At 43.5% G+C, this 18,957-nt stretch overlaps 1 protein-coding gene across 1 annotated transcript in view; it reads left to right on the forward strand.

Moving 5' to 3' along the window:
* Positions 1-18,957, forward strand: part of RPRD1B (regulation of nuclear pre-mRNA domain containing 1B) — a 140,346-nt gene that overhangs the window by 90,985 nt on the left and 30,404 nt on the right. Inside the window, exon 5 of the mRNA XM_077459046.1 lies at positions 10,493-10,602. Coding sequence (XP_077315172.1) covers positions 10,493-10,602 — 110 coding nt within the window. The remainder of the gene's footprint in view (positions 1-10,492; positions 10,603-18,957) is intronic.

Consider the following 18,957-nt stretch of genomic DNA (forward strand, 5'->3'; position numbering starts at 1 on the left):
CATTTTCCGACCAAAAGCTCTCATAGGACTTTTCCTGTTGGAATTTCCGATCGTGTGGATGGGGGCATTAGAGTCTTAAGCTGGCCATACAATATACAATTTCCTTTAGATTTGCCTTCAACTATCTAGTGCAAGGGCCTGCCTGATTGCATACAAATTGAAAGTTTAGGGTTGACCTCCTATTATATGGTTTTGGTAAATCTGAAGGAAAGTTGTACAAGAAAATTGCCTTAGAGACAAGTGAACATGGAATGGGGTTTATGACGGAATTGCTATTGAAAGCAGAACTTCACTCACTCAATCCGCATTGACCATTCTTAATTCTTATGCTGCTTGCATTAGTAAATAGATAAGAAAGTATATCATAGTTACTTGTTTTAACTGCTTGCCGACCAGCCGCCGTCATAGGGCGGCAGGTCGGCACGATCCCGCTAATCTCCGTAGCTGTATATCGGCTCTCAGGATAGCAGGTGCCAGCCGCTTGAGGTGCGCGCCCTCTGCTCATGAGGACCGCCGACCACGAGCGATCGTGGGAACGAGAGGTAGAACAGGGACGTGTGTGTGTAAACACACAAATCCATGTTCTGTGAGGAACGACAGATCGTGAGTTCCTCAGCTAGGAACCACGTTCTGTCATCCCCTCTAGTCAGTCCCCATCCCCTACAGTTAGAAACGCACACAGGGAACACAACCCCTTGATCGCCCCCTCGTGTTAACCCCTTCCCTGCCAGTGACATTTATACAGTAAGTGCATGATCGCTGTATAAATGCCAATGGTCCCAAAAATGTGTCAAAAGTGTTTGGTGTTTCCGCCATAATGTTGCAGTCCCAATAAAAATCAGATTGCCACCATTACTAGTAAAAAAAAATAATCATAATAAAAATGCTATAAATCTATCCCCTATTTTGTAGACGCTATAACTTTTGCGCAAACCAATCAATATACACTTATTTTGAGGTGTTTTTTTTTTTTTTTTACCAGAAATATGTAGTAGGATACATATTGGCCTAAACTGAGGAAAAATTTGTTGTGTTTTTTTGATAATTATTATAGCAAAAAGTTAAAAATATTGTCTTTTTTTTTTTTTTTTTGCAAAATTGACGCTCTTTTGTTTATAGCGCAAAAAATAAAAACCACAGAGGCGATCAAATACCACCAAAAGAAGGCTCTATTTGCGGGGAAAAAAAGGACCTAAATTTTTGTTTGGTTGCTCTGTCGCACGACCACGCAATTGTCAGTTAAAGCGACGCAGTGCCGAATCGCAAAAAAATGGCCTGGTTATTGAGCAGCCAAATCTTCCAGGGCTGAAGTGGTTAAAGTATTTTATAAGGGCAGCTCCGGCTCTTCCTCTTCTGGCGAGGTCCTTCTCCCCTTCTGCCAGCGCAAGCATAATGCCAACACATGCATCAATCCCAAAATGCTGGATTTGTGGCAGTGATTCCTCATTCTCATTTAAGTGGTTGTAAACCATGCAAAAAAAAAAACAACCTGCTAGGCAGAGGCATAATGAGCTAGGTTGCATGGCATGCTGGCTCATTATGAAATGCTGTTGCAGCAGTCCCCATAGACCGCTGTGACGGACGACATGTCTCCGGAATGTTATTTCCGGGTTCGTGAGCTCCGACGCAGTGATTGGCTGGAGCCGCGATGATAGCACTCATGCACGAGCTGCCGATCACGGCACAGCAGCTGAAGAAATGGCATGAACGAGCCGTTTCTTCAGTGCGCATGTGCTGATGACGTCGGTACATGCGTATACAGTGACTATCGCCTAAACGGTGCAAGTTTAGGAGATATTGACGGTACTTACAGGTCAGCCTTATTATATAGGCTTACCTGTAGGCAAAAGTGGTTGTAAAGGGTTTACAACCACTTTAAACAGATTACGTTTCAGCTTTAGAATGATTCAAAGCAACTTTTAATAATGTTAAAGGTTATGCAAGATTTTAGCTGTTAGATCTTTAAGTGTAGACCACCTGATATCCTTGTACGCTAATGGAGTAATGGTCCGCGTGGCGACACATACAAACTCCTCACAGCTTTACTTGTGAAATCTGAATGTGGTTGTGTGGAATATTCGGATTACTCATTTTAGCATCTCCTCTACCCTCCTGCTTGCCAGGGAATAACAGCTGTTTGGACAAGTGGCTTGTCTGGCAGCCATGTGCAACCACCAGACCCTGGCTAGAGGAAGAGCAAAGTTTCGCTAATGATACTAAGGTGACGGATCAGTTTTTTTTTTCACTGATGAGCTCTAAACTTGATTTGTTTGGAATAATCTCTGCACATTTCTGTAGCGCCCCAAACAATTCTCGTTGAGGTTGGCACGAGTGCCCTGTCTCTTTCTGGGATTCCAGTGCACTGACCCTGTCTTGCCAACTTTGCAGAGGTTAATAATCTTTTCGGTCATGTTGAATTTGACTTGCATTTATTTAAAGGGTCGTTCTACCCATAGATCAAATTCACTTTTGCTTGACATTTCTCCTGTCTTGGGGATTATGCTTTCCAGGATTTGCACACTTGCTGTCATTAAATGCAACAAGAGGCTCTAGTCTAGAATGTGAAAGGGTGGACGGGGACACCCAGACTCCTAGGAGGACAGGGATAGAATTGGAAATTATGGCAGGAAAATGTCACTGTTGACTTTAGGAAAGAGTTCTCGGCACACCCATAGACTGTTAAAAATGCATGTCTTTATTTAATATTTGAAAGCAGTTCATACCAGTATCACGGTACTGTATACCAAATGGACAAGGCCTTTCAATGCGGTTGGTCTTTATCATATTCATTTACAAATGTTGTTGAAATATCTGCCTCAGTTTTATTTCTACCTAGTGATCCAGCTAGGAACACTCTTCCTTCACTATTAGACCCCTTTCACACCAGGGCGTTTTGCAGGCGCTATAGCGTTAGAAATAGCGCCTGCAAAACGCCCTAAAGAAGCTGCACCATTGTGTGTAGTGTGAAAGCCCCGAGGGCTTTCACACTACAGCGGTGCGCTGGCAGGACGTCAGAAAAAAGTCCTGCCAGCAGCTTCTTTGGAGCGGTGAAGGAGCGGTGTGTTTACCGCTCCTCCACCACTGCTGCCCATTGAAATCAATGGGGCAGAGCTGTAATGGCGCCGACTAGCGGCCGAAATGCGCCGCAAATCCGGTGGTAAAACGCCGCTAAAAATAGCGGCGTTTTACCGCCGCCGCTATCAGCGGTGTGGTGTGAAAGGGGTCTTAAAGAAGCAGTCAGAGCAAGAATTATACATTTGGCATTCAGTAACTCCGGGAAACATGACCCATTCAATTGATAGGGGCAGCATGCAATGAATGCTGTTGTGGAATGGTGGTGTGGGCTTACAGGGTTGCTGTCAGTGTTAGTCCTAGTTTACACCATGGCCAGTAACCAGTACACCGTGGTGGTAAGAATAGGCAGTTGGCTGTGGTTGTACACATGCCACGGCCACAGTGCTTTGTAGCTAAAGCAAAAATCATACATTTGACGTTCAATACTGCGGTTAGACCTCTTTCACACAGTTTCGCAGTGCCTGAAAGCTTCCTTCCATGCCGCGGTGTGCTTGCGAGATGCGCTTGCGGGATGATGGAGAAAAGTCCTGCAAGCAGCATTTTTGGGGCGGTTTGGGAGCGCTGTATACATTGCAATGAATGGGCAGCGCTTCTGGAGTGGTGCCCCACTAGCAGCCAAAAGCGCCACTTAAACAGCGGTAAATCGGCACTAAATGAGCGTTGCTTTACCACTAACGCATGAGTGGCCCCAGTGTGAAAGAGGTTTAAAACATGACACATTCATGTTTTGAAGCTGTGTAATGCACACAGTTGTGGTGTGGGGTTACAGAGTTAAAACAGACAGTGTGGACCTGACATATCGCCTCCTAGCCACCTGTCAGACACCACCTGAAAAGCGATCCACTGCAGACCTATTTTCAGAATTTTCAGATTTGTCTGCTGAAGCCCAATATAGTTATCCTATTGGTCCCTGAGATCTTCTACTCTATTGCGACTGAATCTCTCCCTGTGACTCTATTGCAGCAGTGTCCTCCATGCCCCTATTGGGGTACGTTTACACTGAACTCGGGATTGAAATCACGCGAGTTCATTTCAAACCCGCATTTCAGTGCAAGTTCAGAGGTAATTTGAAAGACATCTGTGCTGGTTCAGGCACAGGTGTCTATTGCAATCACCCCTGAAGTCGCCAAAAGTAGGGCAGAAACTACTTTTGGAAATCTGTGCGGTGCTGCAAAGCCGGCGTTGCACCGATTTTGGGAGAGTGCCATTGCCGGTAATATGCTGCGATTTGGCACGTCAAACCGCACCGATGTTAACGGAGGGGGGGGGGGGGGTTTCATCTGACTCACCGCTGCTGGGACTCCTGGAAACTATATACAGGCCTCCTTTTATTATTATTTAAAGCGGTGTTTCCCACTTAAAAAAAATAAATAAAAATTAAATCTCAGCACCTATAAATACTGCAGCTGCTGACTTTTAATAATCAGACACTTACCTGTCCCAGGGTCCAGGGAGGATCGAAGCCCTGCTCGTCTCCCCCTCCGCTCGGCGACGCCAGCATTTTAACTGTGGGCGCCCACTGTGCATGCGCAAGCCGCACCGTGATTGGCTGCGCAATCATCTGGGACCTGTGACGTGTCCCAGATTATTGACAAGAGGGGGGGGGGGTCCATCTCCCTGCGCCTAGGGAAGTGACGTCAGGGGCCCAGGCGCTGAAGGAGGCAGACTACGAGGGACCCCATAGCAACAGCCATTTAGAGTTGAGCCCAAAAAAATTTTTTTCTCCAAATGTTTTTTGTTTTTTAAGCACATTAATACATTTTTTTTTTTTTTTGGGGTGCAACTCCACATTAAGGTACTTGTATAGCGCTGTCAATTTATGCAGCGCTTTACATATACATTGTAAATTCACATCGGTTCCTACCCTCAAGGAGCTTACAATCTAAGGTCCCTAAGTCACATTCATATACTAGGGCCAATTTAGAAGCCAATTAACTTACCAGCGTGTCTTTATAAATCTAGGATGAAATAAAAGCCATGGATAGGATATTGCAGAACAAAAATCTTAGACTACATAAATGGAAATGGAAACAGAAAACTGTAAAGTTAGCAAAAATAATTGTACAAATGACTTCTTGAGGAGTCTTTTTTTTTTTTTTTTCTTTCCACGTCAAAGCTTATTTGGCATGCAGAAGGAGTTGCAGACCCCATTAATCTAGTCAGCAGTCATTCTGCACCTGTCATTAGGAGGGCAGAACAATATACAACTCTAAAAGCATCCTGGTGCTGTTTGGCCTTCTATACAAACAGCAGGACGAGGCCCGCGCGTGCTCCATCACAGAGGCCTACCTGTACGATGAGCCTGCTAATTAAAGCAGCTATAAAATAACTGCAGGGAACACAATGCATGACTAACCCGTGACTCGCTGCTTTTATACACACCATGTCAGTGAGCACATTTATATTATTTTATATATTTATTTTTTTTGTCCTGTGGGCACAACCTGACAGAACCCTGCTGGAAGAGATTAAGCCTTCGCCGGCGTAAATTGGAATACATAAATGTCTCTTTCGGAGACGTTGCTTGTAGAGCACATCTGATTTCAATAAGAATATTTGAATACGGTACAAAGGGAGCCTAGCAATTCTGTCACTTCCGTGATGTACAAGGGAGTAATTACAATACTCTCCTACTTTCGAGTTACTGGTTTTCTGATTCGGTTAGTGAACTATTTATAGGATTTGCTAAATTCAGAAATGATAACTTTTCCAAAGTGGATCCATGCTCAAAAGAAAAAAATGTAACCATGCATACGAAGCCCATTGAAATCCTTTGTACAGAGGATTTTTTATAGACTTTGTGTCAGGCAAATGCAAAATATTGCTTTTTAACGCATTGTGCTTATCTATTTTCAGACAGCAAGTGAAGTAGCTCTAGGCTCTTTTTGTAGTATACATCCGTCTGTTCTTAACTTCACAGTTTTTATAGAGCTCAATAGCTCAAGCTGAAATTTACATACACACTTGATAGGGTATGTAGAGCCTAACAATGAACTTATCTTGTTTATTTCATTATGGTTGGTTACATATACTATTGATAGGGTTTTGTTGTATCTGTTGAAGTAGTGCATCAATAGTCACTCCACTGACTCATTCAACTGCATCGAACTCAGAAAATAAAAATGTAACATATTGCAGCTTACCAGTCCTTGAATGAGGGGCTGCATTCGTTTAGGCTTCTTTCCACCTGGTGATCCTGGCTGTAGCACATTTTCAATCATATATAAGGTTATCAGTGGTGTACCCCAAGGTTCAATATTGGGACTCTCACTTTTTAATATCTTTATAAATGATATTGGGTCTGGGATTAAAAGTACCATTTCTGTCACTGCAGATGACACCTGGCTATGCAGTGGAATAACGTCCTTACAGGATGTCTCCAATGTACTAGCCAATCTCAATGTCTAATTTGGCAACTAAGGGCAAAGGAGGTTTAATGTTGATAAATGTGAAGTTAACGTATCTGTGATCTGTGCCCATCTGCAGTCTAATTAGTGCCCATCTGCAGCATTGCTCCTCACTGCAGCATAATCAGTGCCCATCTGCAGCATTGCTCCTCACTGCAGCCTGATCAGTGCCCATCTGCAGCATTGCTCCTCACTGCAGCCTGATCAGTGCCCATCTGCAGCATTGCTCCTCACTGCAGCCTGATCAGTGCCCATCTGCAGCATTGCTCCTCACTGCAGCCTGATCAGTGCCCATCTGCAGCATTGCTCCTCACTGCAGCCTGATCAGTGCCCATCTGCAGCATTGCTCCTCACTGCAGCCTGATTAATGCCCATCTGGAAGGCGGTTCTTACCCAAGATTTTGATGGTACATGACCCCGCCCATCGTCCCTTTGATGCAGTGAAGTTGTCCTGTCCCTTTAGCAGAAAAACACACCCAAAGCATAATGTTTCCACCTCCATGTTTGACGGTGAGGATGGTGTTCTTGGGGCCATAGGCAGCATTCCTCCTCCAAACACTGCGTGTTGAGTTGATTCCAAAGAGCTCCATTTTGGTCTCATCTGACCACAACACTTTCACCCAATTCACCTCTGAATCATTCAGATGTTCAATAGCTAACTTCAGACGGGCCTCTACATGTGCTTTATTGAGCAGGGGGACCTTGCTGCAAGATTTCAGTCCTTCACGGTGTAGTGTGCTACCAATTGTTTTCTTGGTGACTATGGTCCCAGCTGCCTTGAGATCATTGTTCATTGACGACCTGTGTAGTTCTGTGCTGATTCCTCACCGTTCTCATGATCATTGAAACTCCACAATGTGAAACCTTGCATAGAGCCCCAGACCGAAGGAGATTGTCTATTTGCGGATAATATGCACAAACTGTTGTCACCCTCTCACCAAGCTCCTTGGCGATGGTCTTGTAGCCCATTCAAACCTTGTGTAGGTCTTCAATCTTGTCCCCGACATCCTTCGACTCTTTGGTCTTGGCCATGGTGGAGAGATTGGAATCTGATTGCTTCTGTGGACAGGTGCCTTTTATACAGGTAACGAGCTGAGATTAGGAGCACTCCCTTTTAAAAGAGTGCTCCTAATCTCAGCTCATTACCTGTATAGAAGATACCTGAGAGACAGAAATCTTGATGATTGATAGGGGATCTAATACTTATTTCACAATGCAAATCAATTTAGAACTTTTTTGAAATGTGTTTTTCTGGCTTTTTTTGTTCTGTCTCTCACTGTTAAATGATCAATCTATAATTTAAATTTTTATATTTGTCAGTGGGCAAACGTACAAAATCAATTTTAGCAGTCTACTTCTTCAGTAGGCTCTTATTCAAAATGGATACCGCTCAGAAATGTTAGGGGGTGTTTTTCAAAGTGATTTCTCATCAAAATCGTGTTTTTGGTTTGTGCTGCTCAGATGCAGTGCAGATTTGCTTTAATATCGATTTCCCCTGCAATGGTTGTGTATTCAAAGTTAAGATAGGTTCACTTTATGAACCTTAAAATGCATTTCCACTTTTGTAACCAAATTGGGATAACGTCTACTTTATAGTTGTTAAATGTTCTCTTTCGTACAGTCTAACTTCAAATAATTTTTATAATTGCTGCTTATTAAATATTCCTTTCTGATACTCCCAGCACTGAAAAATCCTACTTGGTTCTCTTTTGTTTTTGAGGAGACTAGTTGGCTGCGCTAACACTGCGTTATCTTCACTGTGCTGGCAGATCCCATTATAAGTTGTAAACTTATATAGGATATATTCAAGCACTTTTCTGTTAAACAAAAGCACCTGAAAAGTTGAAGTAAAATGCTTCCCTTTAAAATCAATGAATGTTTTCTCACTGAGGCGGTGCATATTCGTTGCGGTGAAAAAAGCATCTTTGAAACATGTTTGGGAAGCTAAAAAAAATAAAATAGTGCACCGAAAGGTAATTTTGTTTCCGAAAATGCAGGATGTACTTAGCCGAAATCGAAAATGACAGTTTTAAAAAATATATGTATTTTTATATATAATTGTATTATATTTGACTTTTTAGTTATCAATCAATTTACATTAATATGACTTTATTGTCGACCATTATTGGCACCTTTTTAGTGAATGAAAAGTTTAAGAAAAATGCATTCTCGGACCATCTCTTGTATTGTGTCCTCAATCTGTAACCATCTCCTGCTTCATGTCTGCAATCTCTTACCTAAATTTAAACACATTGCTAACAGTATTAGCAAAATTTCCATTCGGTGCACCTCTAGCAGACATGATACAGGAGATGGTCAGAGACAGCAGGCATGATACAAGAAATCAATGCAGCCTCACCAGTGCCCATGAAACGCAGCCTCACCAGTGCCCATGAAACGCAGCCTCACCAGTGCCCATGAAATGCAGCCTCACCAGTGCCCATGAAACGCAGCCTCACCAGTGCCCTGATCACACAGGGCGGCGATCTCCCGCTGTGTCACAGAGCTGGATTTGAATTGCCGGGCAGCCTTTGTAACAAAGTCCCGCCTCCTAGACCAGCTTCTATGATATACGTTACACTGATTCAATCTCCCGGCATTGGATCAGGGTGCCATCGATCACTGGAGCCGATCTAGGAGGCGGGACTTTATTACAGGGGCTGCCGAACATTTCAGATTAAAGCTCCGTAACACAGCGGGAGACCGCCGCTCTGCCTGACGCACACAAGGAGAGGGACGGGAGGACTTTCACAGGGGTCCACCAGGATGACACACCCCGCAATATGTGGCACCCGGGGCAGGCCATCCTCTTTTCAGTGCCATTATCAACACCCTTTTTTCTTTCGGCCAGAAAGCCGAAAACATAACGTTTGACCGATATGTTTCGGCCGCCGAAATTTCGGTGCACCTCCTAAAAGGGGGGGGGGGGGGGAACGCTTCTCTCCATTGAAATTAATGGGAAGCACCTCAAACTTATAGGATCTAGAAGCTGGGATTTTTCATTGTATGTTCATGAAAGGTCATTTTAAATGAACAGCCTCAACTCCTAATAAATGAAAGTGTTACTAAACCCACAACAGTAAAATCTGTCTGTATATGCAGTAAACTTTAAAGCTTGCTTGTTATAATCACTGTGCAACCTAAGGGGTTAATCCTCTGCATTGTTTAAAATGGCCGTTTCATCCTGTCTTCTCTGATCCTCCTTTTTTTCCACAGTCCCTAATCCATCTCCTAATAGTACAGAGCCTTTGAGGGCACTCTGCACATGCTCAGTTTGTTGTGTATTGCTAGAGAGTTGTTCCCTTTCTGGGAAGAGTGGATGTGATCAGCACAGGGCCTATCAGCACTGTCCAGATAGAGCAGTGATGGCGAACCTTGGCACTCCAGATGTATTGGAACTACATTTCCCATGATGCTCATGCACTCTGCAGTATAGTTGAGCATCGTGGGAAATGTAGTTCCAAAACATCTGGAGTGCCAAGGTTCGCCATCACTGAGATAGAGGGTCAGGGGTCCTGCAGCCTCATAGGACAATTGGGGGAGAATGAAAACTCCTCCTACAAGAAGATAGAAGTCACAAGTCTGCTACATTCTGCTGACGAGAAAAGGAAATTATGGTTTATATCAGAGATATGCAATTAGCGGACCTCCAGCTGTTGCAAAACTACAAGTTCCATCATGCCTCTGCCTCTGGGTGTCATGCTTAAGGCTGTCAGTGTCTTGCTATGCCTCATGGGACTTGTAGTTCTGCAACAGCTGGAGGTCCGCTAATTTCATATCCCTGGTTTATATTTACTAAAATAATAAAATGTCCATGTTCTGTGTACTGCGGGAGACCAGATATAGTGAATGCAGGGTCCTGGGTTTAGTTACACTTTAACCCCATTACTAAATAATGGATTTGGTCATTATTCTTTAATCCAGGGGTTTTATGTTCCTGTTAGTATTTCAGATATTAATGTAAATATTTTTAATTGACTTATGTTAATAAACTTCATCTCACTTTGTAGTGGTCGAGGAGAAGGCATCATTGAAACGCAGTTTTCAGCAGGTCCAAGAAGAAGAGGATGATTATCCAGGCAGCTACTCCCCTCGGGATCCTACTTCTGGTCTTCTCCTGGTATGTTCTCACATCACTGTCAGCACCATGAAGAAGAGCCACTAGCCATGCTCCTTAACCCCGGGTATTCTCATATGTTGCTGTGTCAGGACACACAATAACATCTTTTGGGAGCATCTTTTCGCATGGCCATACAAGGACATTTTCACCCTGATAAGGAAATAAATGTTCCAAGAAAAATCTGCTCAGCATCAGCCAGTTTATTAAATTATTTTCCAGTAAAGAGTAGACGAAAGTCAGGTCAATGTGCTAGATTTCATCCAAAGCTTTAAAAGGCTACCAAAGCCAAGTTAAAGCAGAAAAGAGTTCTCTCGGGGGAGCCATACCTCTTATTTCCTTTGCATATATACAAGCTCAGATGCTTTGACTTTAAAGATCAGTCATACTGCTAACTTTAGAGGCTTTCCTCTTATAGATGAAGTTCTGTGGAGCTAGTTGCATGTACTGATATGGAATGCCTCATCGGTGCTCTACTTCTGAACGTCAGGAGTAAACCAAGTGGTATAACGTCAGACTGAGCCATGATTAAAGTATTGTTATATGCCGTTCAAACGCTAATCAACTACTTATCAGTGCAACTTCTTATCTAAATCTACATTTGCTTTTAACGCAGTTACAGCTTATGGGCTAACCTGTGCAGTAGTAAAGGGTTGCCTGTTCTGTATAATCTTTACTGTGACCTGCCATTCATAATTGGAGGCTGTATCATTTATCAGTTGGTTTATATGAGGTGAAAGCTAAGTAGTGTTGGCTGTGCTAAGGAAGAACTGAAGTCCACCATCTAGCTGAGGTTTCCTCAATAGACATGACCTTGCTTAATCACTTGAAGACCAAGCACTTTTTGTTTACATGCAAGGCCCCTTTCACGCTGCGCCGCCCATAGTGTCTGCGGTAAAACGCTGCTATTTTTAGCGGCGTTTTACCGTCTGATTTACAGCGCGTTTCGGCCTCTAGCGGGGCGCTTTTAACCCCTGCTAGCGTCCGAGAAAGGTATAGCCGCTCTGCCCCATTGATTTCAATGGGGAGCAGCGGTGGAGGATCGGTAAACACACCGCTCCAAAGAAGCTGCTGCCAGGACTTTTCCTGACGTCCTGCCAGCGCACCGTTCCAGATTCATGGCTCGGGCCTGCTGATCGGTTGTGTCCAATCACATTCCAGAGCCCTGTGTTGACAAACATAAAAGGGCTCTGTACAGAGGGAACAATCTCTGTGTTTCTTCTCCCTGCAAAGCAGACAAAACAAAGCGTTCTTTAGTAAAGAGCAGCACACATTACACAAATTACACATTGTTAGGCACACACTTAACCCCTTGATTACTCCGATGTTAACCCCTTCCCAGCAGTGTCATTAGTACAGTGACCGTGTATTAGCACTGTTCACTATATTAGTGTCACTGGTGGTTATGTCAGTTAACCAGTTCCTACAGTGTCAGTGTTAGATTGCCCGCTGCATTATTGCAGTCCCATTCTAAGTCGCTGAGAACCGCCATTATTAGTATAAAAAATAAAATTAAAAAATCAACATTCTAGTGTATACCATAGTTTGTAGACTCTATAACTTTCACATAAATCAATAAATATACACTTATTGGGATTATTATTATATTTTTTTTTTTTTTTACCAAAGACGTGGAGCAGAATACATTTTGGCCTACATTTATAAGGAAATTAGATTTTTTTTTTTTTTTTTTTCATTGGATATTTTTTATAGTAGAAAGTAAATCTTTTTTTTTTTTTTTAAAGTGTTCAGTCTTTTTCCTTTATATTGCATAAATGATATGTTATGTATACATTAGCTCTCAACAGAACGGTCAAGTAGCTGGTATCATAGCTGATCACATGCACAGAAACAATGGCAACTGCAGACCAAACAGAGGCAAGATGGCAGCTTCCTGGATTGGTGGTAAAGCATAATTTGGCTTACCGTATATACTCGAGTTTTTCAGCCCATTCAAACCCCCCCCGTGTCATGCAGTCTGTTCAGCCATCTATTGTAACAAAGCCCGCCTCCTCCTCGTCCGTGATAGAGGAACACGGATACAATGCTGGGAAACTGTATTAGCGTTTCCGTCTATCAATGGACGGCCGAGCTGAATATATGACACAGCGGGAGACGCACGCTGTTTTAGGTGCGGCTGCAGATGGGCACAGTGAGGCTGCAGATGGGCACAGTGAGGCTGCAGATGGGCACAGTGAGGCTGCAGATGGGCACAGTGATGCTGCAGATGGGCATGGTTTACCCAGTATCTGCTGCATTTTCCCACCCTAGGCTTATACTCGAGTCAATATGTTTTCCCAGTTTTTTGTGGTAAAATTAGGTGCCTCGGCTTATATTCGGGTCGGCCTATACTCCAGTATATTCGATAGTTCTACTTTAAGATGGGGGAAAAATAGCCTTTAAATGCATTGTTCATACAATGGAAAAGGACTGAAAAATTCTAGTTCATTAAGATCAGTGTTTTTATGATGGTAGCATTCTTAGATAAATGATTGCATGATTTCATATGACTAGATTGCAGCGTGTGTGGTCCCTAGGAAGGGGTATTTCTTTATCTGATCAGTAGCTTTTTTTACATAGTTGGTAAAACAGTGCTTCCTTTATTCATGTCTGCTAACCAGCAGTGTTTTTTTTTTTTTTTTCCTAATAATTTGCCTTCAAAACAGATTAAATTTCCAGTTATTTCTCAGCGTCAACCTGTTTATATACAAACTCGGTTGTATATTGTACTGATATACATCAGATGTTCAGATTCTGTCCTTAGTAGGAAATAAGATCCAACTAATTAAGTTTGCCAGCACAAAAATGGTTTACATTCTGAGCTTTGCAAAAGGTCTTATAAATGTGTGGGTTAGCGAGCCTAATTTACACCCGATATAAACAATGTGAAGTGTCTCCTTAGCGCAGAACCGCCACGGAGACAGGCTGTCATGTTAAATGTTAGTTTGCTTTCAGATAAAGATATGTTGGTGTTGGAGGACCAGAGTACTCGATCATGCCTGTCTTTCTTCATCCTGTGCTCTCAGATAAACCCGCACACTGTGTCATACTGAAATCTTGTTGAGCACGCAAAAATTGATTGACCTTCAAGGAGGGAAGAAGAAAAATAGTGTTGTATCTAGAAAATATAAATGGAGGTGGACTTCAGCCACCAAACTTGGTGTGGAGGCAAGGCTATGGTCTATACTAATATGAATTGGTTTCTTCTCTAAAGTATTTCACAATTCTGGCCGAATTAATGTGAACGTGGAAAGGGCCGAAGCAAAGAGCAAGTTTAAACTATCAATTAATCCACAAATATTGGAAGCTGAAATTATATCTAAATCTTGACTTTTCTGGAAAGGTTTGTTTGACCCCAGACCACTTTTACCTCCCAAGTCACTCTGTTGGTCTTCAATCTGATGGGCGAATCTTATTTGGTCTGATTTGACCAAAAGAAACACTAATGCCCACTACACACGATTGGACATTCCGACTGATTTTTTTCCCACGGATGTTGGCTCAAACTTGTCTTGCATACACACGGTCACACAAAGTTGGTCGGAAATTGCGAACGCCAAGAACGCGGCTCTGCTCGAGTCCGAGCATGCGTGGAACTTTGCATCGGAATAGTGTACACACGATCGGAATTTCAGACGACGGATTTTGTTGTCAGAAAATTTGAGATCCAGAGATCCAGGGAATTCCGATGGAAAATGTCCGATGGAGCCTACACGCGGTTGGAATTTCTGAAAAAAAGCTCACATCAAACATTTTCCATTGGAAAATCCGACCGTCTGTACAGGGCATAAGGCTCCGTTCTCACACGTCCTGCCGCGGGTGTGCCCGGGGTCTGGTGCGTGCCTGCTCACTGGTTCAGGTGCGAATTGGGTCTGAATTTTAGCCTGAATTCACACCTGAAACAGATCAAAAGACGCACAGGACCCGCTTTCAATCCGGACCGTGGACATATGTGATCCGTCTACCATTTAGAGCCGGTCACACTTGCCTGTCATGCGAATTGGATGCAAGGAAACCCTCATCCAATCTGCATATGTATGGATTCGCACAGGAGCGGCGAGCTGCAGGAGTACTTTACCACTCCTTCAGTTATCCGTTTCCGGCTGCGGTAAGGGGCAGTGTGGCGTGGGAGTCAGCACATCACATGGCTCCTCCTTTTTTTTATTTTATTTTTTTTATTTGGGTACAAACTTATAGGAAGTAAACAAAACGTGCACTTCATTCATGGAAATGTACAACAGCTTTATGTGCTGTACAGTGCCATGCGATTCGGCACGCTGCAATAAAATGCAGCTCCAGGCTGAGTTGCAGTGGGAATGGGGCACGCGGGTAACAATTGTGTTCTGTATGTCCTTGCGTGGACAGGCATTTTACAATGCAGTAAAATGTCTGTCACCCTACACAGGTGTGGATTTACTAAAACTGGAGAGTGCAACATCTGGTGCAGGTCTGCATAGAAACCAATCCGCTTCCAGGTTTTTCCACAGTATGAATTCAGCCTCAGAAAGGGGTAAATGGGAGCCAATTTTTTTTTTTTTTTTTTTTTTTTAGCAAAAGTCAAGATTTTGAATTTAATGTGTGCTGCTATTTTTTTTTTTTTATATGCATAGTTTGAATTGCTTCATTGTGACATATAACTCCTGATAAAGAAAAGCATTAGTCAGTCTGGTCTTCTTGTCTGCACAGAGCATGTGACCAAATGATGTTGGGGACAGAAATGAGGTTCTTGGTGGCAACATTTTGAACCCTAAAATTGTTGCAGATTTTTTTTTTGCTGGTCAATGGATTCACATTTCGTGACCTGTATACATTATTTATTGGAAAAAGAATCAGCCTGCATTATTAAAGAGGGATTCCACCTACAAAAAAAATATTAAAAGCAAGCAGCTACTACAGCTGCTGACTTTTAATAAATGAACACTCACCTGTCCCAGGATCCAGCAATGTCGGCAGCCGAGACCGATCGATCGCTCGGCTGCCGCCGCTATGCTCGTTGAGGGAATCAGGAAGTGAAGTGTTGCGGCTTCACTTCCCGGTTCCCTACTGCGCATGCGCAATAAGAATGGTCCGTGCTGTCTCTGGGACCCGAGTGTGTCCCAATAGACAGCGCGGCGGGACAGGAAACAGCATAGACTCCCGTGGGAGTCTATGCCCAGAAGTGGGTGCAAATACCGATCTTAGACAGGTATCTGCACCCCCCCTGAAAGGTGTCAACTGTGACATCGGAGGGGGGGAGGGTTCCAATGAGCAGAAGTTCCACTTTAGGGTGGAACCCCGCTTTAAGGTTTACCTATAATTAAAAGTCACATAATGGTATAGTATAGTACACATTTACATTACCCCAAACAAAAAGAAACCGACGTTTCAGGCCCAGTGATGTCATCACTGGATCTTTACACTTTTCTGTGCAATGCAGGCAGTTCATGGCTGATGAGAGGAGCAGATACACACATCTTCCTCAAGAAATAAAATAGGCCATAGGTTGTGCAATTTATTTTCCTGTGACCACAGGTTGGGCAGGGGGGGCATGGGAAGCTGTCTCAGCTGGGAGAACACAGTGATTACTGCTAGGGGCTATAATCTCATCCTAAAAATATGAGATGCCTGGTTGTACTCAAATCGATCAATGGATCAAATTGGGTAAAATCAGCCGGCCCATAAATGGATCAAACCTCGGCTGGTCCCCGCTGAACGAGCAGAGATTCGATCCACCTATGGCCAGCCTAACAGGACCCTGCCTAAGTACTCCTCTCACGAGCCCTCAACCCTGCAAGCAGTTGGCTGGCTCTTGGGCAGAGTTACGCAAATGTCTAAATTCCTTGAAAGGTTGATGCAGTCTGCAGAGTGATGATCACTCCTCCAGACACACATTCAAATGCACATCACCCTAAGTAATGACTACATTTAATGCTGAGGCCCCATCGGTTGAAAGAATGGAAGTCCAGTGAATAAAAGGGTTGGGCCAATGACAGAAGAGAAAGAGCTCCGGAAATGAGGCAAGCTCTGATCTGAGTTTCTGCAGCTTCTAATGCACATTGTGAGAAGCTCAGGGAAATCAGAGTAAGCGATTTCAGCATTAGAGAGGAGTCTGTACAACTGTGCAAGATGGATTGGAAGGCTGGAGTTCAGCTTTAAAGGGATTGCAAAGGCAGAAGGTTTTATTTTTTTATTTATCTTAATACATTCTATGCATTACAATAAAAAGCCTTCTGTGTGCAGCAGCCCCCCCCCCCCCCCCCCCCCCAATAATTACCTGAGGTCCCACTCTGGGGATGTCCATGGGTGTCTCAACCGTCTGAGATTCTCCCTCCTGATAGCCAATCAGGAGAGAGAGGGCGGAGCCGTGTTGGGGCTCCCAGTCTGAATGGACACACGGAGCTGTGGCTCCGCTCGGTGCCCCCATAGCAAGCTGCTTGCTGTGGGGGCACTGAACAGGAGGGAGGAGCCAGGATCACAGAAGAGAGAAGAGGAGGATCTGGGCTGCTCTGTGCAAAACCACTGCAACAGAGCAGATAAGTATACATTTTGCTAATGTTATAGAAAAAAAAAAAAAAAAAGACTTTCCAATGACTTTAAGTCTAGGTTCACATGTATGCGGTGCAAGAAACACAGCAACCTGTAGAATTTTTTAAACGTCTCCTGTGGAGATTTTTAAGGGTTAAAATTTGCCGCAATTCCACGAGCGGGCACAATTTTAATGCGTGACATGTTTGGTATCAATTTACTCGGTGTAACATTATCTTTCACACTATGAAAAAATTGGGCTAACTTCACTGTTGCCTTATTTTTAAATTCAAAGAAGTGGATTTTTTCCCAAAAAAAGGTGCGCTTGTAAGACCACTGCGCAAAAATGGTGTGGCAGAAAGTATTGCAACGACCACCATTTTATTCTCTAGGGTGTTAGAGAAAAAAATGTATACTGATTGGGGGTTCTAAGTAATTCTCTAGCAAAAAAACCTGTTTTTAACTTTCTAAACATATCTCAGAAAGAGGCTCGGTCCTTAAAGAGGAGCTGCACAAAAAAAAAAAATATTAAAAGCCAGCAGCTACTAATATTGCAGCTGCTGACTTTTAATAATATCACACTTACCTGTCCCAGGTTCCAGCGATGTCGGCGGCAGATGACGAGCGATCGCTCGTCTCGCTGCAGCCACCGCCGCCATCCTCTGTCAGGGAATCGGGAAGTGAAGCAAGAGGGCTTCACTGCCCGGTTCCCTACTGCGCATGCGCGAGTCGCGCTGCGCTGGTTCCCCGCTGTGTCTCTGGGAACTGTGTGTTTCCCAGAACACAACGGGGGGGCGGAGCCATGCGGCGGTGGGCGGAGCCATGCGGCGGTGGGCGGAGCCATGCGGCGGTCTGGCCGGAAGTGGGTGCAGTTACCTGGATTATCCAGGTAACTGCACCCCCCTCCCCCCCGAAAGGTGCCGATTGTGGCACCGGAGGGGGGGAGGGATAATACTAGCGGAACTTCCCCTTTAGGGTGAAGAACCGCTTTAAGTGGTTAAATCACACCGCACTGAATCGCTTGTGAATTGCACAGTAATGCGGTGCGGTTTCTGTGCCATTCACATGCGGGTTATAGTGTGAACTGGCCTTAGTAATACAAAAAAATAAAAAAATAAGGCGTATTAACGCACTAATAAAATTAGTTTTTATTACTCTGATCTATACATCTAAAAGGAAAAGCAAAATAAAAATGGTAGTTTCTGTATTTTACTATGAGAATTCCTGCAGGCTGCTAGTTTTAGTGACTTGCTCCCGAGCTATACAATCATTTAAGAAGCTCAGTCAATGTGGCATCTTTGCTTTGTATATCTTTTCTTGAAGCTTGTGTTTTCTCTTGCCACATATATTACACCTGTGACTAAAATGAAAAAAGTGTGACTTCGCTGGCAAGAGAACGTGATCAGGTAATCACACAAGGAATCCAGAGCAAAGGAAGTGATAGCTTGCAGTTTGTAATTCACAGTCCATGTAAAGAAAGAGCTTACAGCAGTGGAGATCAAGAACCGCATTTATGGAAAGCATGAAAAGAATCTCGTCGTAAAAGTCTGTTCAGTGTCAACAAGAACACATCCACTTTTTATTGTTCAGGTTCGAAATCGGATTCCAACTCCTTTCCGTGGCAGTTTTGAGTTTAATTGGTGTCTGCGGAGATGCTCGTTAGTGTTAATTGGTTGATGCATACAGTCAAGTATAGGAGCAAAAGAGCAAATGCTGAATGCAGTAACCAATTAAAATTCTCTGTACCGAAGCAACAGTTTAGATGGATAGAGAATCCATAAAATCTATAAAAATCGTATTCAAGGCTATAGAATCGGTCATGTTTAGAGGGTCAGCAAATTTTATTTCATATTA

This window comes from Lithobates pipiens, unplaced genomic scaffold, assembly GCF_037356315.1.
Source record: "Lithobates pipiens isolate NorthernLeopardFrog02 unplaced genomic scaffold, aLitPip1_a1.2 Scaffold_28, whole genome shotgun sequence".
NCBI lineage: Eukaryota > Metazoa > Chordata > Amphibia > Anura > Ranidae > Lithobates > Lithobates pipiens.